Source organism: Schistocerca serialis, chromosome 3 (assembly GCF_023864345.2).
Source record: "Schistocerca serialis cubense isolate TAMUIC-IGC-003099 chromosome 3, iqSchSeri2.2, whole genome shotgun sequence".
Classification (NCBI taxonomy): domain Eukaryota; kingdom Metazoa; phylum Arthropoda; class Insecta; order Orthoptera; family Acrididae; genus Schistocerca; species Schistocerca serialis.
Window position 1 is genome coordinate 45,127,416 of NC_064640.1, and position 25,367 is coordinate 45,152,782.

Genomic DNA, 25,367 nt, shown 5'->3' on the forward strand with positions numbered 1-25,367 from the left:
TAAAAACAGTAGGTTCCCTGCTTTTTCCTAAATGTTTCAAGAGAAGAAATAACTTCGTTAAAGCCTTTGATAATGGTCATCACAGTTTTTGTGTAGAGGTGAGTGCTTGAATGAAATTTTAACAACATATGTGTATCCTTATGTAAAGGGTTGCACGTGAGAGGCACTTTATTACATGCTCAAATGACTATGGTTCCTTAAAATTGTGCCCTAAGTTGATATAGCAAAGTATTTGTCTGTTTCAGAGTTACTCTTTGTATCTCACAATAATAGGTCAGTTAGTTAAACTCGATTTGTAGCAATGCAAGTGAATCTGGAAAACTTCTCTTTCATGGTAAACAAGACTTTACTGATCAAAACTTAAATTTTCCAGTATCTAGTGTCGTTCATTAGTGTGCACCTTCACTCCAGTGTGTTTCTACTGGTTTACTCCAACTCCTGTTAGTGTAAGCCTGGTAGTACCTTCACTTCTTTTCCTCAGCTGAATGATATTAGTATAATACAACTGTGATAACTCTTACTGCTCAACTGTTCATTGCGTAAACAGTAATCTGTACTACACATTTCGAACATTTACATTACTCATTACCATTGGTTTGGTTACTAACACTTATCACTACAACTTATGATGTGGCACTGCGCACATGTATACTATATGGCAGCGCAATCAGCTTGCTAATAAGCACAACCGTAAAATGAAACAGCAATTACCTTCAACTGAAAACCACTCTATCAATCCAACACACTTCCTCAGCATGTACAAAATGCCAAGAGCAAGAATGGTTAACTGAATCACAACAACAAAATAAGAACCTCAACACCATATCACTATTCCTCATGCTTACAAAAAAATCATTTTCAACTCCTCCACAAGTCTCACAAGATAAATATCTACTCTGTGCACAAAATAAAATTAGTCCCTGGATCTCGGAGCATAATTATGCTTGCTTCTTAAAGCATATCTAGGGTGTGCTGGCAAAAGCTTGTCTTCTTTCTCACTCACCTTCTTCACAGGGTCCTTACTCTGCTGTGAATTATTTTCAGGAGAACTTACAGTGCTGTAAGTGGTGGCATACCTGGACAACGGTACAGCTTTAACTGTTCAAAATGTGCTGCTTCAGTATACTCAGACACTAAGATTTCTGCAGTCACAGGATAAGTTGCCCATATGATAGGACAGGTAACTTCGTACCTCAGGATTTTGGAGCAAAACCAGCTCTCTGGGTTTGTACTGGGGACGTATAGTCCCTTTGTTGCTGCATTGTAACTGTTTCTCAGTAGCTTTGGAACTATTTTATTTAACTTGCTTTTGGATGAAAAGGTGTGTTACACGATTTTTTTGATTTGCAACAATTTGCGTTATTGTACGAACAAGGCAGACATAAAATTAACTCCGTCATCAGTCAAAATAGTGTCTGGACTTTCGTACAGCAGAAGTAAATGACTGACAAAACAATGTGCAACAGTTTCTGCAGTCATATGTGTAAGGTGTGTCAGAATTTTGCACCTGGAGATATGATCAATGATGGAGAGTATGTATATGTTAATCTGTGTGCTTTGTAGAAAGGGACCAATGATATCCAGGGAAACAATTTTTGGAATGGTCTAATGGCTTCTGGGAGGGTTTGTAAAGGGATTTTGGTCCTTGACAGTGGTGCCTTTTGAGCACAAGGCAAACTGTTCTGTATATATTTCTGAATGTCAGTCTGCCTGCCTTTCCACCAGAAATAGGAAGTTATCCTAGCATTTGTGGCACATCACCCATTATGGCATGCCTGCAATCTGTCATGACATTGTGCCATTATGCATTGTTGCAGCTCTTTAGGTATTACTGCTCTGTTACCTGGTGGGGTCTTACAGTATAACATATCATCTTACGTGACAAAATCTGAGGGGTAAGTATACCAGTGAAATTCTCTGTCTCTTTCCTGTCCTTTTACTTCTTCTATTGAGACATTATCTGTCTGAACAGCCCTGACTTTATGGCTGAGTACGTCAGCATTGTGATGTAAATGACCTGGCTTATTATGTACTACTTAGTTGCATTCCCAGAGTTTCAGTCCCACTGAGTTAAGTAACTACTGATGTCCTTTAAGCTTAACATCCACACAAGCACAGCATGGTCAGTGACCACAGTGAATTTCTGCCTGCACAAACAGCTTTTGAAATAGTTTACTCCTAAAACAAGGGCTAGCAACTCCTTTTTGGTAGTACTGCAATTTATCTTGGCTGTGTTCATTTGCCTAGAAGCATAACATATGGGTATTTTTTCATCCTTATACTCCTGTGTAAGGATAGGTCCAATAGCATAATCTGAACTATCTGAAGAAAGAATAAAGGGCTTCCCAAAATCTGGATAAATCAGCAAAGGTAAATGTGTCAAATCATCCTTAATTTGTCTCATAACTGCCTCACACTTTTCTGTACAGTCAAGCACAGTGCTTTTCTTCAACAACTTTGTCAGTGGTTTAGCCACCATGGCATAATCCTTCACAGAACAATGATAATAGTTAGCAAGATCAAGAAAATTCTCAACTGCTTGTGTTGGTCTCGGATCTGGCTTAACTGCATCTGCACTAACGGCATGTCCCAAGTATTGAACCTACGATTTTACAGGAGAACTGTTCTCTAAATATTTTCAAGCTTAAATGTGCATCCTGCAACCTTGACAACATGCTTCTTAACCTCTCCCCATGTTCTCAATTATTCTTGAAAAAAATTATGATGTCATCTAAATATACAAGACAACTAATCAGTGAATCTATGGAAAGTGGCAGGTGCATTCCTTAGATCAAAAGACATGCAGTGATACTCATGCAGTCCAGAAGGAACCACAAAAGTGGTCTTTGTGCACTCCTGCGATGCAATCAGAATTTATTGGTAACCAGAGTGCATGCCAAGGGTGGTAAAATATGGAGAACTCCCTGATTTGTCCAGTGTTTTATCGATACAGGATACAGGGTAAGTGTCAGGGGCCATGACTTTATTTACCACTCACATATCAACATACAGACTATAGGGTTTTCCCCATTAATTGACTTCTTGGTAGGGTATCACAACAATCAGTAATGATCAGGAGTTCACAGAAGGTTAAATTATCCCTGCAGCCAGCTGTTGTTGAATTGCTTGGATAGGTTCAACATCTTAAAATTCTCTGAAGTGTGACACTTCTGCATCAGTACATTTCTGTCAGCACAGTTTCTGTGCATTTTAAGCTTTCTGGGACTCCTTAATTAGGATGCTCTTCAGAGAAGCCATCAAAGTAGTTTGCGAAATGTCTACCTACTTGAGATGCTTTCCTTTGAGATTCCTTTTCAGTCAAGCAAACAAAAAAAAAATTGTTCACTGGGGCCAAGTCAGGACTCTAGTGTGGCTGTGGCAACATTGTCACACCGATGTGGGTCAGTTGGTTGTGACAACAAAGGCGGTGTGAGCAGGTGCGTTGTCTTGGAGCAGTTTCCACAATGCATGGAACTCCTTTTGGGTGCAGGTGACCCTGTAATTCAGTCTCTGGAGCTCTGCCTTGTAAAACTGAGAAAGTCCAATATTTCTGACACCAAGCAAACACTTATTTGACAGTCTGAATTTAGTAACTGGCACAGACGAGTCATCCGTTCGTGATGCCGACAGGTGTCCCACTTGGGCTTCATTGGCGACCTCCTCCCAGCCCTCTTGAAACATGTTGTCCCACCCATTTGACTGGAAAGGCAATCATCCCTGGAGGCTTCCTTAAGCATTCCAAAAGTTTCCAGTGGCATCTTGTTTAACTTCACACAAAACTTTATCGCACACCATTGCTCTAAAGATTTATCCGTGTTAAACTCAATGCAACCACTACACGGAGGTTCATGGAAGAAGCTGCCCTAACTGTCCAAGAGCATGGCGACAACTGAGCAACCTGTGCTGGAAAGCTAAGGGCCACCCCTATCCTCCCCAACCGGTCCGACTGCTCTGTTACATGTAGACATGTTACAAAAAAATTGTGATGCATTACTTTCTGGACATAACCCCTTTAGCATTTTCCATGGTAATTTCATGCTGTATGAAGTTAGTTGCTAAAAAAATGTTGCTATTTCTCAAATAATCATGCGTATTCCTCCAGAACTGAGTCCAAAAGGTTCTGTTCTGACTCAGCAAATTTACTAATGTCTCTCGTAACTCATTTTTAATATAATCAAAATTGCATGAATATTTCTCACTGGCAACTGCTTCCTTTTGCTTTTCACATTGAACTTCCTCACCACTCACCTATATAGTTCCTGTGGAATTTCTGTATGTCTTTATCAAAAGTTATTGACACATACTGGCACACGAAACTTCTTTCCCAATGCTTCTGATTTACTTATTCCCCTTTTGACATGAATTTGCAACCAGTTGAGAACATTGTTATGGCTTAGCAGATCAACCAGAAAGTCCGAGGTTGCCGATGTCTGGGTTTTGACATCAATCCAAAGAACTTTTCCCATACCTCTGCTGATTCTGAAAGGGTTGCTAGTTTTTAATGCCCACATATACAGCTCAGTTTTATAATATATTACCACCTCAAAATGGTTTAGGAAGTCGTTTCCAAAAGTGAGATTGAAATCTCATCTGCGTTTCCTCACTACTATCATTTCTAACCTATACTTATTCCAGTCACTTTGCAGATCCACAGAACAGGTTCCTGCAGATACTATTACCTTTTCACCTAACAGACTTATACTTCAATGGATTGAGCATATAATTATCATTTTGTGAGACAAATAAAACTCTGATCTGAGCTCCTGAATCTATTAACATTTTGGCTGTCCTTCCTCTGAGCTTGCTTAGATGGTGGCACTACACATAGCCTTTAAAATTACATTTGTAGTGTAGATGTGTTCGAAGCAGAGTGCTGTAATTGAGTTTCTTTTGGTGAAAAACCAGAGCATCACAGACATTCATTGGTGGTTGCAGAAGGTAGATGTAGATCTGGTAATGAACAAAAGCACTGTGAGTCATTGGGTGAGGTGTCTGTCATCATCACGACGGTGTCACGCAAACCTGTCCAGTCTCCCACGTGCCAACGGGCCGTACACAGCTCTGACACTTGCAGTGTTGGAACATGTGGACACACTCATTGAAGGTGATCGACAGATCACAATCAAACACATCGCTTCACAACTGGATGTCTCTGTTGGTAGTGCTGACTCACCCATCCAAAGTGCAAGAAAGGACCATCTGTGCAGGATTATTTGCACATTATGTGGCTGATTGTGAGAATTTTTTGTCAAACAATGTCACAGGCGATGAAACGTGTTCATCACTTCGTACCAGAAACAAAACAGCAGTCCATAGAGTGGCGCCACACTACTTCTCCTTCAAAGAAAAAGTTCAAAGCTGCACCCTCAGCCGGTAAAGTCATGGCAACTGTCTTCTGGGACTCTGAAGAGGTTTTTCTGTTTAAACAGGGTGTATACGGCCCGGGAGATCCAGGAAAAACCAGGGAATTTTTTCATCCAGGAGAAAACCGGGAAAAACCTGGGAAATTTTCATTGTTTTAGTTTTCAGTTAAATTTTTGTAACATTGATTGGTAAGAACCAATACTCTAACAAAAGATATTACTGTATCTTGCTACTGCAGAATGATACTGCAACAATAAAATACGAAAGAGAGAAAAAAAAGAAAAGAAAATAAAACTAAGTTGCTAAGGAAATGCGCCATATACAGCAACAAAACACAGTGCTCACACAAGCGTTTGCCAACAGCAAAATGTGTCAATGGCTTTAGGAAGACTATGCAATGCTTCATAACAACAAATTGCCTCTGATGAGCGTGACATCACAACTGTTTACATTAGATTTGTTTGAGCTGTTGCGAGTGAGCATATGCGCAGTTGAGTCGCATATGAGTAGCACCTTCTCCCACTTCTGGCTGCAGAAGTGTGACAGTTAGCTGTATAAGCAATAGCAGCCAGATGCTACCCAGAAAAAAAATTTACTGGAGCACTTAAGCTGTCAGATTCATGCATGTGCAACAGGCCTGGATATAGGGGGCGGGCAGCAAACCAGGGTATCTGCCCCAGCGACAATTTCTGGGGGGGGGGGGCCTGTTTCACAAAACACCTAGCATCGAGTGCGCACGTTGGTCTATCGATTATTTATATGATTTTGAAACGCATCCCTGTTGAATAACAGGTAAGAAAGATTACATATTATCTTCTCGGTGTATCCAAGAAAATGAAATTTTGGCAGAAAATTTTTTGCCATAATGCTACACTGGTAAGGGCCAGTTGTACAGTCCCCAGCTAGCAGCCGCTAAAGTTCTGTTCTGGGAGTAGTGTACGAACACATAATAACACCTAACCAGAGAATAATCGCGGTATAACTAAACCGGTAATTGTGGCAGAGTTAGTCAAGTTAACCGGAGAATAAGTTTTAACCCTGGCAGGAATAGTTAGTGTTTGTAATGAAAAGATTGTTTGTTAGGATGAGGAAGGAGAAGAAATGGGGACACCACACAAATTATGGAAGAATATGACTGTTCCAAATTTATAAAAAAAATTGTGCTACTGCTTTTCGATCTCATGCTTCAGAAGCTAGAGTGTATGAATGAAATGTGAAACTATTTCCTAACATGAAACTTTTTGCTTGTAGTAGGCCTAATAGGCATTTGATATTGGTACTTCATGATTATATTCTGTTGTGTTATAAAAATGACCATTTGTGCCAAAACAGCATCGCTTATTCGGTGTGTGTTACAATTGCTGCAATATTAGGCAGACCTATGTCGTGTTATCTAGCAGACAGTGACAAAATACACGTAATCAGGCAGAGATAGCACACCAGTCTTGGGTATTATTCATATCAATATCTTTTTCAGTATTAGACGACGACATTTGGTTTTTTCATGTAGCAAAACCTTTGACGAACTTTGATGAGCTGATGGATGCTTTCCTAAAAGGAATAATCCCATCCAGTATTTATTGCAAGGTTGCTTTTTTTTTAAAAAAAAAAAAAAAAAACAGGGCAGGTTGTCAAAACGACCGACTGGGAGCAGGAGAGGCACCACAGGACATTTTAATTTCCACTGTCCTGAACACAGTTTGATGGCACCCATTAAAAAATGTTACCCATTTGAGTTCCACAGAGCGAAATACAGTGACGTGCGATAGAAAAATGCTGTTTGAAGAGGCGTGGCACTGCACTTTGTCATATTTAAGACCAAACATTTCCTCAAACACAAACATTTTATGTATCAGACTCTTCAGAAAGATGTGCGCTACAAAATAGACATATTTTTGAAAAGTCGGTTTTTAAAATTTTTGGCATCCTACTTCAAACGCTCGAGGGAGGAGGGGCACCACTATCTAGTATTGCCCCAGTTCGGAAATATCGTAGATCCGGGGCTGATCCATCGAGCTGTCTTAACTTGTAATAGGGAGGTGGGTAGCCTCATGTGACCTGTGTTTACGTTTAGTGAGTTTGCTGTTTCCTTTTCGTTTATTGCTCTCACATCAAATGAAAACAAAATGGATTTATGTGGCTGGGAGCTATCAAGTGAATTAAAATACATTTACATAATTACAGAAGGCTAAAATAAATTATTAGTTTCAGATTTGATTTTATGTCTCCATTCTGACAGTCAAGCGTTAATTGCCTTGCAGAACAATGAAGTTATTTTTGTCGATTTGATAAAGAAATTTGGCTTTAATTAATCTTTTCTGCTGAGCCAGGCAATTTATTTGAAATGGAGCACTTAATTCCACCCTATTGGCTAGTTTCAACTGTTCACTGCATTTCAAGTGCACATTTTCATATTCTAGCACGTATGGCATTATGTCATAATAAAGAACCAAACATGAGATAATACAGTACTGGTACTCCAAGAAAATTTACATCCGAATCTGTACATACGAATGTGCACTTTAAGCTGGATTATGCATTTTAGTATGGTTCACGAAATTCCCGTGCTCTTGGAGTATCTAATGTCTTGTTTCTTTTATGACATTATGTAAGATCTTTTAATGATGTACACGTACAGGCTTCCTGTGTCATCGTAGCTGTGCAAGCACAGTGACGCTTGTTATCTGGAGCTCTCTGGCAACTGCTGAAATGAACCCATTTCTAACAGGTTGCAGGAAAATATTGCGAATGGTGGTTTGAAAAGCGTTACTTTCAGTGTAAATTTCCTTTTACGCAAGATGAACTGTGTGTGAGAATGTAAGATGAATTTCTTAAATCACAGAGCATTTGACTCTTATTTAAAAATCAACTCTTTGAGTAATTGATTTAGAATAAATTAGAAGCCAGAAGATCTGACATTTATATTGTACTTAAAAATTTTACTGGCACATTTGTGTAATGTACATTACAGAGTAACACGTGCAAAAAGGGGCAACATTATATGTAAAAGCTTTTCTTTTCTTGTAGCAAGACTACGTATATTAATTTAAACCATTAACTTTTCCTATTTGTATGTTCACGCTACTTAACGGTGATGTTGCTATTGGCTGACTACATCACGTGTCCCACTGTTGTCGGCTGGCGAAATCACGTGACGTGAGCTATGACTGGCTTACAAAAGCACATTGCAATCTCGATTTCAATGCTTCGAAAAATAACATGCAGTGTTTTGTGGAATTCGAATTTGTACTTTCGTAATACGAAAATACAGTGTACATGTTGCTGCGCGTCAGACATCTCCCCAAAACGTGTTTTGTTCCCTGAGTTTCTTTTGCTAAAGTACTGGGAAATTCTATGCCAGTGTATAAAACCATAACCGTTCAAAAGACTGATGACTCTTACAGATTGGAGGAATAGTATACTCTCACTTAACACAGAAAAAGTGTATTTTCACCCGGGAGGAAATGTACTTTTAACCGGAAATTCTGGGAAAAATCCGGGATTCCCCCCCCCCTTCCCCCTCCCCCCCTGTCCACGTATACACCCTGTTAAAGTCCAACATCATGCTGCATTGATCAACTTGGAAGTGTATTGTGAAGAAAAGACTTCAGAATGTTCATCATCACAAAAAATGCAAACGAACTTATCCTCCTCCATGACAATGCAGGGCCTCACACAAGTCTGCCCACCCAAGAGGAGCTCACAAAACTTCATTAAATTGTACTTCCTCAGCCATCCTACAGCCCAGATCTCACACCTTTCGACTTCCGTCTGTTTCCCCAATGGTGGATGCACACCATAGGAAGCAATTCATGGGTGATGGGGAGGTTATTGATGCAGCAAGAAATTGGCTCAGACATTGATCAGTGGAGCGGTACCATGTGGGCAGACAGGCCCTCCTAGTAAGGTGGCCTAAGGCTGTTGCATTGAACGGAGGTTATTTTGGAAAATAAGGTTTTATAGCCAAAAGAATAGGGAATAACATGGTATATTGGAATCCTGTGAATGAAAGCAATCTGCTTTCAGGGAAAAAAGTTCCATTACTTATTTAACACCCCACATACAAATATACAAATCTTAGATAATGTGTAGAGTTTCTAAAATCATAGTTGATTACCTATTGTGAAAGGTCACATTTCTGAATGTTAAAGGCTTTCCAATTAATACGAATGCACTATTATGCATAAGTATCTGAAAACCCACCATCTGAAATTTATGTGAAGTATCAATCACTATGTGTAAATAATCTCCTTATGCTGTGCTGTATGCTGAATCGATATAGATCATTGGATGACATCAAACATAGACTTGGGCATTTTTGATTAAAAATGCCTTGAGCACCTCTTCTGCAAATGAAACGTGAGGTTCAGTTATGATGAACTTGTATTGACTACACTATCAATAAAACATAATTGATGGCAACAGTTGTGAGATGTGCAGGAATTAATTGTATAAAAAGGGAAATTCAGTCCAGAAAATTGTTAAAATCATGCGGACAGAAACATGACCAGGACTTACCCCAAACTGCGTGTGTATCTTCAGAATGTATTTTACTTTATGAGCTGTTGACTGCACAGGTGTGTTACTTTTTGTTTTTGTAATATAGAACTCTACTATTAGTTTCTGTACTACATACAATCACACCAAGGAAACCATATTTCTGGCAATGAAATATTTTCTTATCTTATCGATGCCCATCACTATTATAAATTGAACAATGTCATGGTTATTACAACCATTTCAATTTTTAGATTGAGGGCAACTGTTTTCCTGAGATTGTTGTTACAACTGAAACTGTTTGAACTTTTTCTTCTTAGTATTATTATTAAATCATTTTAGTCATAGAATTAATTTTGGTAGTTTAATTTACAGTACAGTTTCATTGTACTAATATTTTTAAGAAGCCTTTTACTGATTTATACTACCATTCACAAAGTATCATAAACACTAACTCAGAACTTGGGCAGAAATAATAATGGAATATGCTGCTTGGGCTGCAATCTGTAGAATCCATTTTAGTTTAATTAATTACCAAAATTCTACTGATGGTAGTCCTGTTAACACAAGATGTGTATCAATAAATGGGACGTTGAAACCAGTATTGACTTTTTCCCTGTGATCAAGTAATTTTGTCTCCCATCAAATATATTTTAAGGTTATTGAAGTGATCTTTACTTCATTGAATGACATATTTTTTTCCTTGTTTGAATGCATCATGTATTACAGGATGAGAGAAAGGTTAGTTTTATAAAAAAAAGTAACTTTAAATTATTTTCCTTGCTTTAAATGTTTCATTCAAGGCAGTTATGTTTAGAAAAGTTACTAAAACCTGTAAAAAGATACTTTTGCAAAATTTATAAAAGATGGTGGCAATTTCTTTGTACTTCAGTTGTGTAAAATCACCCTGTATTATTTTTCAATTACAGATTCTTTATGTGATGTAGTGACAAAATTGAGACGTCTAACTGTTAGTAGGTCATAATTCGGTAATAATTGCTGATGATTATGCGCTACTTCCATTTCAGATTTCATAACTGTCAAACACTACATAAAGAAATGTCAACTCTGATTAGATAAACCACAAAGACTAAATACAGGAACAGATAACCCTGTAATTTGCAAGGAGCAGTAAATTTCCTGTGCCAGAGGGAATAAAAGACATCTACAATAAGAATGATGTCCAAAGATGATGTGTGATTACAAAGTTTAATATGGCAGCACATTACTGACTCTTATTAGCAGGGTATGCTTCTGCATTATAATGAATGACCTTTTTTTATGAGTGACAGCCTTCACGAACTGTGACTTTTTTTACCTGCATAAAATTTTGAGTCTGCTGAAAGAGATCTTCGATATGCAAAAGTGTGTGTGTGTGTGTGTGTGTGTGTGTGTGTGTGTGTGTGTGAGAGAGAGAGAGAGAGAGAGAGAGAGAGAGAGAGAGAGTGGGGGTGGGGTTGGGGAATATATAGTACACATACAAATAGACAGACTGAAAAGTGTTATGAGGAACTGAGGATTAAACGCAGAGCATATTGAAATTTCCTGTCATTGTGCTATGGAATGTAATTATTAATTTTAGACAGTTTCATTTATCCTATAACAGTTTTTAATTATACGTAGTTGGCTTTCACATATTTGCTTTTAATGATTCCTGCTCCGTAGAATATATTTTGAAACACTTGTGATAAACATATGGTCTAATTAGTTCTACATGTAACTGAATCAGAGTTGACAAAAATCCTTGATTACAGTATTGTCTTCCCTGTGATCACTTTTTTTAAAATTACTTACCATTAAAACACTTCTATATATTCTATCTCTATAAATTAGCCCAGAGGTAAAGTGACGTATCAGTGATGAGTTCATTGTCATATTAATTCTGTACATGTCTCCAATATTTTCAATATCAGGAACTTTAAAATTTCCATTTTCCACTAACAAAAGACATACAGTCAATACAGAACGTTTAAATAACTATGTGAAGTAAAATGTAAATGTGTTGGGCAGATCTTGTGTTGTGTGGTGAATCTAGAGGAGATGGAAGTGATTCCATTGATGGGTGTAATGGAAATTTTTTCTTTCTGTCATCAGGATTGGTTTAGTTTCATTAGTTATATGTTCCATAAATCCTATCCAAGATAAACATTATGATTTGGAACATTGCAGTCAATAAAAGTTGCACATACTACATCAAAAAATAACATGGCTGCACGGTAGTAAACTTTATTTTTCTGGTTAAATTCTTGTAGAAACTTTCCGTGTTAATACTTCACTCTTTTCTGTTTTAAAGTTAGATTCACTGAAGAGTAGTGCTTATAATTTCTCCATCTGCATTCTGTGACACACCATAAAGTGGCTTGTGGTGTATAAATGTAGATTGGGAACATCTACCTTATTGTCAAGCTCAAATATAATGTTGACAACAAACTTAATCAGTGAATAATGTACCATGAAGCCATAATTAATATTCCCAACTATTTGGATGCCAACAAAATGTGTGAGCACCACACATACTTTTAATTCTTTTATATCTGTGCCATGAATAATTGTAGCTTCCATGAAAAGTTTTGCCAAAACATTAGAACATAGGACATCAGTGAATGAAAACATGTAAACTTATTGATAATTGTATCTTTTTAATTAAAAAAAGGCCTTTGTTAGTTGAAGAATACCTCCTGCCTGAGTGAGAAATTAGTGAACATGGTGTGAAGAGTAGCTCTGGTTAATGGTTAACCTAAACTGAAAGAAATACTTTTGGGTTAAAGCAGACCACTCACTGTGAAGCAGAAGCATTGAGGCACATAAAGCATGATTGTAGGGGCTGGTGGGGAGCAGCACATGCTGAAGATGATGTGAGGACATGAATTGGGACAAGGCATCAAGACAGAGGAAGGGGAAACCATTGGGTGGAGAGTGCAGGGACAGTGGGTATTGAGGCCAGGATGATTACAGGAGCAGAAGATGTGTTTTAAAGATAATGCCCATCTCTGTAGTTCAGAGGAGGTAGTGGTGGAGGGAAGGATCCAGATGGCCCATGTTGTGAAGCAACCATTTGAACTGAGCATGTTGTACACAACTACATGTTGTGCCACTGAGTGGTTAATTTTGTTCTTGGCGACAGTACGGTGGTGGCCATTCATTGTAGTGGATAGTTGGTTGGTAGATAAAAAGCTGTGCAGTGTTCGCAGCAGAGTTGGTAAATGACATGGTTTCTTTCACAGGTGGCCCAGCCACTGGTGGGGTAGGATAAGCGTGTGACAGGACTGGTGTACAAAGTGGGGGGGGGGGGGGGGGATAGATACGGCAAGTTTTGCACCTCGGTGTACCACAGGGATATGATCTCTGTGCCAAGGGGTTAGGAATAGAAGTGGTGTAGGTAGGGATGGACTAGGATGTTGGGTGGGTGACGGAACACCACTTTAGGAGGAGTGGGAAGGATCTGGGGGTATGATATCCCTCATTTTAGGACAGGGTTCCAGAAGCCCTGACAAAGGCTGTGATTCAGTTGGTCCAGACCAGAATGTTACTGGGTGACAAGGGGGTGCACTCCTTTGTAGCTGATTCTTAATGGTGGTGGGAGGTTTGGCGGTGTGTGAGGATACAGCACAGCAACCCTTTTTGTGGACTAGGTCTGGTCTGTGAAGGCCTTCAGCATACTGGGCAAGGGAGTTCTCATCTTCACAGGTATGACATCCATGAGTGATAAGTCTGTACAAAAGGGATTTTTTGACATGGAATGATGGAAGCTTTCAGAATAAAGGAATTGTGGGTGGTTAGTGGGTTTAATGTGGACAGAGGTGTGGGTGGAGCCATGAGAGAGGTGGTGGTCGGTGTCCAGGAATGTGGTGCATTGGGTAGAGGAGGACCAGGTGAAGTGGATCGGAGAAAAAATGGTGAGGTTGTGAAGGAATGAAGATAGGGTGTGTTAGTCCTGAGTCCAAATCGTGAAGGTATCATCAATGAACCTGAACCAGACTAAGGGCTTGGCCTTTTGGGAGATGGCCCATAAACAGGTTGGCATAATAAGGTGTCATGTGGGGCCCATGGCTGTGCTGTCGGATGTTTGTATAACTTCCTTTCAACGGAAAAGTAGTCGTGGGTCAGGATATAGTTGGTAAGGTGTTTAAGGAATGAGGTGGTGGGTTTGGAGTCGTAATGACATTGGGAGAGGTAGTGTCAAAGAGTGGCAAAGCAATGGTCATGAGAGGTGTGGTATGAACAGTGACGTAGGAATGCAGGAGGTAAAGGTGTGGGGATGGTGGAAAGTTGGTAAAGTAAGTGGTTAGTATCTTTAATGTGGGAGGCTAGGTTTTGGGCATTTCATTGGAGGTGTTGGTCAATAAGAGTGAAAATTCTTTCAGTGAGAGCACAATAGCCAGCTACAGTGGGGCATCCAGGTTTGTGGATTTTAGGGAGCATGTAGAAGGTGGGTGTGCAGGATGTTATTGGGGTGAGGAGGGAGATGGACTCAGGAGAGAGCTTCTGGGAAGGGCCTATGGACTTCAATGGGGTTTGAAGGTTGTTGGATTTCTGGGATGGAATCACTGTGGCGAACTTGTAGGTGAAGAAGTCAGACAGTTGGCGGAGGCCTTCAGTCAGATAGTCACAGCAACTCATCATGACAGCACTTACTTCTACTCTTACTTTCCTGGTCCCACAAACCATAGCCAGTTTATGACCTCATCAAGTTGCCTCTTGCCCAGTATTCTGTCTTGGCTTCTTCTTTCCTTGCTCCCAGTACCTGGAGATCCTTGGATACCTGGTCTCTCCATCTCATTTTCGGCCTGTCTAGAGGACTTCGTCCTTCCGATTTATTCTCTAAGACATCTCTCAGTAAAGATTCCTGCTCTCTTCTGTAAACGTGGCCAGCCCGTCTAAGTCTTGGCTTCCGCAACTACATCTGGTTCATTGTATAGCTCCCTGACCTCCCTGTTCTTTCTTCTTCGCCATTCTCCTCCCTCATAGATTGTTCCAAATATCTTTTGCAGGATGTTATTTTCAAAAACTTTTATCTTTATCTCCGTGTATTTATCTGTTCTCCATATTTCTGCCCCATTTAGTAATACTTGTCTGATTATGGTTTTATATATTCTTACTTTGGTTCCTCTTGAAAAAAAATTTGGATGACAATAGTTTGTTGAGTGAGTGTGATGCTCTGTATGCAGCTTTGATTCTCACCTCTATTACTGGCTTCTCATCGTTTTTGTTATTTACAACTACCCCCAGATATTTAAACTCATCTACTTCTTCAAACATGTGGTTATTGATCTGCAGACTTTCCCATCTTTTTTCTCTGTAATTTCATTCCGACCTGACAAATTTTATTTTCTCATCATTTACTTCTAATCCAGTTTCCTTTACTTTTTGAAAGACTCATTTTGCCAGTGTTTTAAAGTCCATCATTATAGTGGTGGAGCCTTTGTCTGCAGAGAGGATGATTAGGTTAGGATCTGTTTTCAGGTTATGTATGGCTGTCCTTTCTTCTGCTGAAAGGTTAGTGTTCCAGGGAAGGGACCTGGGGAAGGATAGTGAAGCCAAGTTGGAGGTAAAGAATTCCTGGAAGGTGACCAGGGGGATGGTTAAGTGGGAGGGGAGAGGTTCACAGTTACATGGTGGTGTAAGCTGGGAAAGGCAAGGTTCAGTGTTGGGACTGGGTTGGCTTTGGTTGGGGTATTCATGGCAAAGAAATGTTTCCACTGTAATGGTCAGGAGAAGGATAGTAGGTCTTTGACAAGTCCAACATTGGAGAGAAAACATTGGTTACACTGCACACAAGCTTCCACCAGAGATAAAAACCAGTAACTTGAGAATGAAATGAGATATTATTCTGCGAAATGAGATATTATTCTGCTCTCAGTTTTAAATAAAATTTTGTTATCTTATCCTACATTTGATTCCAGCAGTTTATGAGCTAAAGCAACCACACCTCTGCCAACTCTTCAAAATTTCATACAATGCTTTACTTAATTTGTTGCAGCACAGTTATTATGACGAATAATGAAAGGGAATTCACCCCTGTATCGAGGAAGATATCAGATTGTGAGATGTGCAAATGTCAATTTTTTTCACAAGATACATTTTCTTAAAATCATATAATAGCAACATTAGCCAAGCAACACAGCTACAACAAAGCCAAACTCAGCTCAGAAGGCAGAGAGCACATCTGTAGCAGTCCAAAGGCTAGTAATTTCCTAAATATATCTCTCCAATGTCTGCTGAACAACCCTTGGTTGTTGAATGGTGTATGCATTAAAATTTCATGATCATCTTACTGTTTTTGTTGGATCTTTTATTCCATTCCATCCTACTCCCTCGTCATTAAATCCTGTACCTAATCCAGAACTGTTTTTATTTCTACCAGTAATACTTTTAATCTTGGTTGCCTCACTGGCACCACACGAAGATGTCAAGCTTGCACAATTCTCCTCCATTGTTGACTCTCTTGGGCCCTTTCGTTCTCAGAGCTGTTCTGACAATCATCTTCCATATTAGAAAGCATTGGTCAGATGTCAGGAGTTATACAAAGCAAAGCAGTGAGGAGGGAGGATGAGAGCTTTTGAGATACTTAATCCAAACAAAGGCTGTTGAGGATAAGGAGAACAGGAAGAGACAGATTATTGTGATTCACCTTAGCCCACTTCTTGTGGTCAAGGTCTGCCTGGCTCGATATACACCACCAGTAACCAAGTTACAACTATATATAAATGTCAGTTGCAAACTCACTAGCATCCCTGCCACCGTGGATGATACAACAGATTACTAAAGGAATGTTGAAGTGAAATGCAGTGCTCCTTAGGGCTTTTGTTTGAAGCTAATGAGTGGAGTGGAGTCGAGTCGAGTCGAGTCTGACTGTGACTCATTTTACCTTCTTACAGGGTATATTTTTCCAGTAATATTCATTTTCAGTAGCTAAAGCATTCCATTTTATTTTGTTTTAGTGGTCCAATTTGTGTGCTAAATCAATCATAAACTGGTGGTTGGTAGTGAATAACAGTGACCTTACTAGCATTGTAATGAAATTATACTACCATAAAATTGCTGTGCTTGTGTTCACATGTATCTAGTTAGTGTAGTCATGTAGATGGTGCCCAGTCTAAAATTTTGCATGCATTAATTATTCAACTAAGACATTTTATCAGTTGCACAAAGTCCTTTTGCACCATGTTTGAGTGTTCTGTAAATTGCCCAAACTAACACTAGAAGTGGTACCAGCCATTGTTTATATCAAATTACAGTTTTTCAGCACATTTTGACATACTGTACATGGCAAAATATTGTAGTGCAATATGCCCACAAGCATGGCAGTGCATAGTATTGTAGCCATAGTATGTAAACTTTAGCCAAATGATTGTATCAAATAGAGACTTGTGATGTTTCTAGCCACCACTGGAAGTTCTGGTCATGCTGTAGCACCCACTATCACTACCTTAATTTGAAAATAAACATGTCTCAATAGATTTGTAGTTCTTTGCTGTTTATAGGAAATGAACTTCTGCTTGCTCTTCAGACATACAGTTAAACCCCATGTCAGTGAACCAATATTTAAGAAAGTTTCATGTTTAATGGATGTTTCCTTTGGTCCAGTGTAACTGCCTTTAGAACAACATTCTCCATTTGTAATGAACCCTAATTTAGGAAAAGTTCACTTTTAATGAATGAATATGAAACAATTTACAAATTAAATCCTATTTTTTTTAAATTTCTAACTTGGTTGGAAGGCTTCTATCCTTATGTTTTCTAGGTAGATCTTAAACATTTTGGCCAGTATTTTGGTACTCCAGTCTAACAAGTTCAACTGGGGTTGACTAATGTGTCACTGGGCCAGAAAAAATTTCAGTTCCAAAACATTGCCGGTCTTTTACATTTTAGTTCCCTCAAAAGTCTTCTCTTGTCAAACAAAAAATATATGATAGAAAATAAAAAAAATTGAACCTAGAAGAAAATGTGATAGAAACAAAATCAGCAAAGAAAAATTGACAGCACTTTTCTGTGATACTATTGATGAAAATGATGACATTAATAATTGTAAAATGTAAGCTTGGGCTCTGTAAGAATATTTGAATACTGCCTTACACTTGAGTTTTAATAGCAGTGACTGGATGACTGTAGGAATTTTTGGAAGATAACTTAGTAGTTTTAGATACTAAGATTAGAGCAGAGTCAGGAAAAGTGCTCTTATTACACTACATTTGAAGACAGCTTCATGTGTCAGGAAGATTATAATGTTTTTTTCTTACAACCCTAAACGTGCAAATCACTTGCACCTCTGGACTGGAGCATAATTTACTCTGTGGAAGCAAAACACATCATTTGTGCAGAGCTGAATTTCGTTCCTTGAGACAAAGACAATAAAGGAAATTTATCATTTTACAGACTGCACGCTAAGGTGTGACTAACACAAAACAGAGCTGCTTTGCTAATTCTGGCTTTGCTACAAAATCATTTGTATTTGAATTAAATTTCTGAAAGAGGAATAGAAAATCATTACTGATGTTTTAATAAGTGAGTCAGTTCAGGGCTGTTTCTCATGACAATTTGATTCGTAACCCAGATGGAGGTGAGATGTGTGATTCTCTTGTGAAGGAACAACCTAAAATTAAGGTGGCGGTGGTGGTGGCAGCGGCGGCGGAGGTGGTGGTGGTGGTGGTGGTGGTGGTGGTGGTGGTGGTGGTGGTGGTGTGACAGTGAGGATGATGATCATGATGCTGAAAAGGGTGATTGACTTACAAGATATTTCCAGTAGCTATTTTTCGTCAGTTCTGTCAGTTCTATTTTTCATCAGTTCTGTCAGTTCTTCCAGAATCAACCAACTGGAGTACCACACTTGTCAGTGTGTTATTTTGGAAGAAAGGAGCAAACTAGTTTTGTTGATTTTTTTTTTTAATTGAACAAAACCCCTTACTTAAGGACTTTTTTAACTTCCATTATCATGTTCATCCTGTGTCATTTCTCACATCTGAATAAAACCAATGTCTACTTGCTTTTGGATGCTTTCTTTAAATCACAATGCAAACTGGTTATTTTATATGTAACCTGAAAGTGGAAACCTGTTGAGTTCAAGCTAGGCAACACTCACTCGAAGATTCCAGCATGTGGTAGCTTGTAATTAACAAAAACTTTTATCCAGAATGAGATTTTCACTCTGCAGCGGAGTGTGCGCTGATATGAAACCTCCTGGCAGATTAAAACTGTGTGCCCGACCGAGACTCGAACTCGGGCACACAGTTTTAATCTGCCAGGAGGTTTCAAATCTTTTATCGTCTAAAAAGTCTGAAATTACATTCTAGTCACCCCTTTGTTGTAAATAATGTAAACTCCTATTTAAGGATACCCCCTCCCCCATTAAAGGAACAATTATTTCAATCACCAGAGATTCACTGGAAAGGGATTTTGCTTTAAATTGTAAGAAATCAATTGAAATTAAAATTGAGAGATTCTTCCATGACCTTTTACAGGTTGCTGAAGGATTGCCAGGAGTGCACAAAGCAGAAATACTGCAGCTTTGTGATGAGGTTGACATGTTATCACATCAGTTAAGTGATTTGTGCCATCAGGGACTTGGTAATTCAGCCCGTGCACAAGATATTGCAAGGTACTTATATTCTGCATATCCAATTTAGTGCACATCATTGTCATCACTGTTATTATTCAGTTACATAAATTCAACTTCTGGAAGTAACTTCTTAGCCCTAACTGTGTACTTTCTTAAAATGTGATGTTTTACAAAGTTGCTAATAAGTAAAGATGTACATTGTCACTGCAGTTTGTTGTGAAACATTTCACTGCTGTATTATATTTTTAGGATTTGTTTTTGATGGAGTTTGAATATTGGTGTTGGAAGAAACTAGTGTTCTGTGAAAATAGTTGATGACTGCCAGAGGATATAAAAGCCATTCTGGACAATCTTAGCCATATGATTCATAACTTACAATTGTCTGCCAGTAGTACTTATAATTAAAACTTGTTTTCAACTGTTGTTTGTACAGGGCACTATCACAGAAGCTCTATGAACTGAAGAACCGTATCCAGGATGCAGTTGTTAGTCGTGTTGTAGAAGATTTTGTTGACATTAGCACTCCTCTCAAACAATTTACGGATGCTGTCCATTTGCCTGAAGGTAGGCTATTAAAAGATTAGTGCCTGTCAGAAACAAACATATCAGGTTCATACTCCGTGGAGTAGTCTTCAGTTTCACAGACAGAATAGTTCATCGTATTATTATTACTTTTCTTTCATGTCTAATATTGAATTAATGTAGAACTTAATATGTTTGCAAAATACCCTTACTACATTCAGACTCACTCACTTGCAAGTACAGTATTACAAACTAGCTTATTTGATTTTATGTAAATTGTACAATGCTGATAGTGTTTATGTTGTAGTAAACATATTATTTGCTAGCACTAAATGATGAGACTTCAGTCATATCTCTGGGCTTCCTTTAGTGTCATTAATAATGTTTCTTTTTGTGGATGCCAAGACTTTCAGTTAACATCAAATCGAACAGCAAAAGAAACAAAATTGAATTTCCTACAGGTCAGGCTATATCTGCATAAATTACATACCACCATCTACGTCACTGTCATCAACTATATCTGCCATTTGCATGTTCTATTATGTAAACTTTTTTACGGAATTGAAGAAAGTAAAGGTGAAAATATTGAACACTTAGTATGGTTGTAGCTGATTCAGTGCTGTGTTCACATGTTCAAATTGACAATAGTAATTGTCATTACTGTCAACAGGATGATTAGTTGAGGGCAGTGTATGTCATAAAAGACACCAGTATAGTTTAAATTCATTATGTCCTTGGAATTCCATCATGGATCCATTTTCTTCTTTATGGCCATTCATTACATTGTGATAATGATATACAAACCTATCAGTGTATCAAATGCCACCCAACACATAAAAACAGAGATTTTCTCACAGACAAATATTTGAATATATAATGCAAAATTAATACGACTTAGAGAAATAGAAAGTTTTAAGTTTACAGGCGTCCATAGATGGAGTCATTTTGGATAGGATAATTTTGGGTACTGCGCCACGTCATTGTAACTACTAAAACAGCTAACTTTGCTACCATTTCTGACTGACTTGCTGCGGTCCTCTTCAGGGTGGTTCACAATTTACTGCCATGAAGAGGACCCCAGCAAGTCGAAAAGTTCGCAATTTAGTTGTTTTAGTAGATGTAATGACATGGCCCAATACCCAAAATTATTTTATCCAAAATAGCAAGTTTATTCGTTCTCATATCACGCCTTAGTTAGTTTGAAATCCACCCATTTCTCCTTGACTTTATAATGCTACATAACACTTGCTATCTATGAAATGTACATGGAAAAGGCAAAATGTAAATGTTCACTGGCTGAAATTCATATTGTCTAGAGATGATGTAATGTGTGATGCTAGTTACCACATTACTTCATGCTTTTTTTAATCTCTTCAGCAAAAAAATCACTTTTAAAAAAATTACTTCACTTTATTAACAATTACTTCTCTTCATTGCTACCATGGTTGTGCTCTAGGACTGGTCCCAGTGTAAAGACCATGAGCAACCAGTGCCTAGGCTTCTCCAAAAACATGCTGCTTGTGTCACAGAAAGTAGTTACTAACTAACTACAATATACTATGATTTCCCCACATTCAGACATTTTGAGATTAATCGCAAATGCTAAAATAAGTACTTGTTATAAAATTTCATTATTCTGAGCTACTCATTGCGGCCTATTGTCCACGTTATGTGACAATTGATAGAATCATGCTTACAGTCCCTAAGAGCTCCGAACTCCTGGCGGAGACAACTGACATGCACAACTAAGTTCTTTTAAATCTTCAGAGATAGAAGTTGAAGTAATACACATGTACTTGAAAGTCGTGTGCATCAGCAGTGTGTTGTCATCCATGAGAATGCACCTCAAAAGAGTAATAGTGTGAACTTCCGATAGAGCCCACTACTAGTGAGTGCCCATTTAAACTCTGCCATGCTACACTCGCGATCAGTTACTGTGTTATTACTGCTTGCACACATTTGCCTTATCTTATTATGTACAGTATATGTTATGGTGTTTGGCATACATGCCACAGTCTAATAAAGTTGTGCTAATTTTCTTGGTTGTGTTGTGTGACCAAGTCACAACACAAGTGATGATGAGTGTGAGATTGTTCTCAGTGCACTTTTCAGTCTGGTTGGTCCCCTGTTGTGTCTACAATGTGTGATGGTGCTACTGATGAGTTTTTATGCCAGCTAGTTGCTCAGCAAGGGGTTCTTACTGTGTCTTCCAGCACCTCAGTCAACAGCAGGAAGCATTCGCCACAGCGTAACACAATGAAACCTAGGTATTGCAAATGCTCACCTCTGTTTTGGTGAATTGGGATCTGTCTCAATCTACGTCACCTGCTCTGTTGCTCCCTACACCTCGTTTTACCTGTCGCTACCCTGGTTGTTTGTCCCCCGCCGTTTCCGCCTTATAATGAGTTTGTCAAAGAATGGAAAACCTACAAAAAACATTTGTGGCAGCATATTAGTGCACTTGGATTGACTGACGTTACCTTATGCCGTGCTTTCTTTTTGTCTTGTTATCTCCTTGCATGTATTAACTCTTTTGCCAACTGACCCTGCTGCAGGATCTGTCTCTCCTCTTATTTGATAACATGTGCAACCTTGTTTCAAAATACTATTGTTATTGTAAGCAGGCACACATCATTGCCACTTGAGTTGTTTCATCTGTGTCACAAGAAACCAGAACATTCCTATAAGACTGGGAGCAGCTGAGCTTCATGATTTTTGCCATCGTTGTCACTTTGTCACTGATGTACATAAGGAGTCATGTGGTAACCAAATGGTTCATGATGCAATCATTTGGTTGGGCCCCAATCATGAGGTTCATGAGCAGGCCCTCCAGTGTGAAAACCCCTCTCTCCGACTTTCTGGCTATTGCAAAATTGTTCGAGGTTTCGAGGGCTGCGGGTACTCAAATTGAATCATGATGTGAGGCTGCAGAAGTTCAGTTGCCGTCGTCTGCTCACCCACCATTTGTTGGACAGTTCACAGGAGGCGGTATGGTGGCACTGGTCCGCACATGAGCAAAACATCATGGCGGCTGAGCCAACTTACTGTGGCAGCCACAGTTCCAGCAGCAGCTCAGCAAGCCTGATAATGAACAGCAATGCAAACGCTCTATCCTTCCCTCTTGTCCATCATGTTCTGTCGCTCCTGATAGGTTGGATTGTCCTAAGAGGTGGGCTATTTGCCACCAGTGCAACAAAACAGGCCACATGACTCCTGCTTGTAACGCAAAATTACAGCAGCCTATTGCAGATATTGACATGGATGTCAATTGTGTATTGGCATTCTCTGTTGCACCCAATAAGCTTTTTATTGATGTCAAGGTTTATCAGAAGGTATTGCATGTGCAAATCGACACTTTTGCTGCCTTGTCACTACTCAACTTGCAAACCTACATGGACTTGTGTTCTCCCCCTTTAGCACCAGTGTCACATACATTAGTCACCTACAATAAACAAAGCATTCTGATCTTAGATAGTTTCTCTGCCCCAGTCACATATAAATCTTTGGTTTGTCTGCTGACTTTTCTGATGGTGAACAATGCACACACTGAAAATTTGTTTGGTTTGGACACCTTTAACCTTTTCGGGTTTACTATTTCCAATGAAGTTAATCTCGTCTCTGATGAAGTGCTGTATACACAACTCGACTCTTTATGCTCTGAATTTTCCACCCTGTTTCCTGTGCTAATAATTTCAAAGCCCACATCACCATGAAACCTTCAGTAAGTCCCCATTTCTTTCAGGCTCACCTGGTGCCAATGGCACTCTCTGAAAAAGTCAAGGTGGAGCTCAACTGCCTCTGAGCCTCGCGAGTCATCCAACTGATTGAATCCAGTGAATGGGCTGCTCCCTTAGTCATTTTCAAGAAGCCATCGAGATGGTTACACCTTTGCGGCAATTTCAAACTTTCTGTCAGTGTTCATTATCTATCACTGTGTCCTGGTAAACTTTTTCCTAAGATAATTGGTGGTCAGTATTTTTCCAAGGTCGACCTCTCTGATGCATATTAGCAGCTTTCCATTAATGCTGACTCTCAACGGCTCTTGGTCGTTAATACGCCTTTTGGCTTATATCAGTACTTGCATTTACCATGGCCACTGCCCCTGGTGATTTTTCAATGGTTTCTCGAACAACTCACAAGGTCTGTGCGTGGCTGTGTCACCTGTCTTGATGATATTGTGGTCTTCAGCTCCTCCACTGCTGAACAATTCAACAACTTATGTACGCTCTTTTCAGTGTTACAGGCAACCATGTTAAAATGCAATTTGGAAAAGTGTCACTTCTGTCTCATACCAAGGCATTAGCCCAGTCATGTTTTTGGCCTGATTTGTATGGTTACATCACTCATTTGGTTATAGCATGTTCTCAATGCACGTCATAGCAAGCTGTCCTGCGGACAATGTTGTCTCTGTGGTCGCAATCTTCACAGGCCTGGGACTGACCACATCGATTTCGCCTCCATTTCCCTAATGCATACTGGCTAATAGTAATTGATGCAGTCTCGTGGTTCCCAGATGTTGTTCGTTGCCTGTCAACTTAGACATCTGCTATTGTGGCAGCCCTGTAGAAAATATTTTCCGTCGAAGGAATCCCGGGAACATTGTTATCTGATGACAGTGCTCAATTTGTGTCGCAAGAGTTTGCCTCCTTCAGCAAAGCCCACAGGATTTGCCACATATTCGCCCTGCCCTTTCACCTGCAGTCCAGCAGTGAGGCTGAAACGTTGATTAGAACATTCAAAACACAAATGAAAAAGTACATGAACCGGTCCCTGTCCAATGTTGTCTTAGATCAGTTTCTATCTGACTATCAGTTCACACTGTTTGGCAACAATGGTCCTGCCAAACTACTCAATGGACATCAACCCCAGATGCTCCTGTATGTCTTACAGCCAAGCCAGGGCTGCCAACTCGTGCAGCCATCACCTATTTCAGCCCAGGGTGGCTGTCTGGGCATGCAGGTTTGGTTGTCACCCAAAATATATTCCCACCATCATCTCCTGATGTCTCTGCGATGTCTGCTTGGACAAGGACCTCTGTGCATGTTGTTATGACCAGTTGTGCCTGTGCGTGGACAGCCGGACAACCCTGGTTGGGACACCAATATCGCCTCACCAATCTGCATTGCTAGATGGACTACCTGATGCAGCTGGGTCCCTGCCCCCCCCCCCCCCTACTCCGTCACCAGCAGATGAACCTGGCGCAATTCTCCAATGCAGCCGCCATCCCCACTGGAGCCGTCTCCTCCACCTCAGCTGCCAACTGTGCGGTCACCACCACCACCACCACCACCACCACCACCACCACGAGGCCCTGGACCAGATGCAGACATAGAGCTCGCCCCAGCATCACCTATCCTGCCGTATGGATTGACATGAGAAGGCAGACTGCAATGCTGCCCACACCCTAAGTACTCCAACTATATGCCCC

General features: G+C 39.6%; 1 protein-coding gene across 5 annotated transcripts in view; it reads left to right on the forward strand.

The window, feature by feature from the left end:
* Positions 1-25,367, forward strand: part of LOC126469694 (vinculin) — a 302,912-nt gene that overhangs the window by 102,959 nt on the left and 174,586 nt on the right. For all 5 annotated transcript variants that reach the window (XM_050096859.1, XM_050096861.1, XM_050096862.1 and 2 more), the window contains exons 9-10: positions 19,320-19,456; positions 19,851-19,981. In XM_050096859.1, the coding sequence (XP_049952816.1) occupies positions 19,320-19,456; positions 19,851-19,981 (268 nt within the window). The remainder of the gene's footprint in view (positions 1-19,319; positions 19,457-19,850; positions 19,982-25,367) is intronic.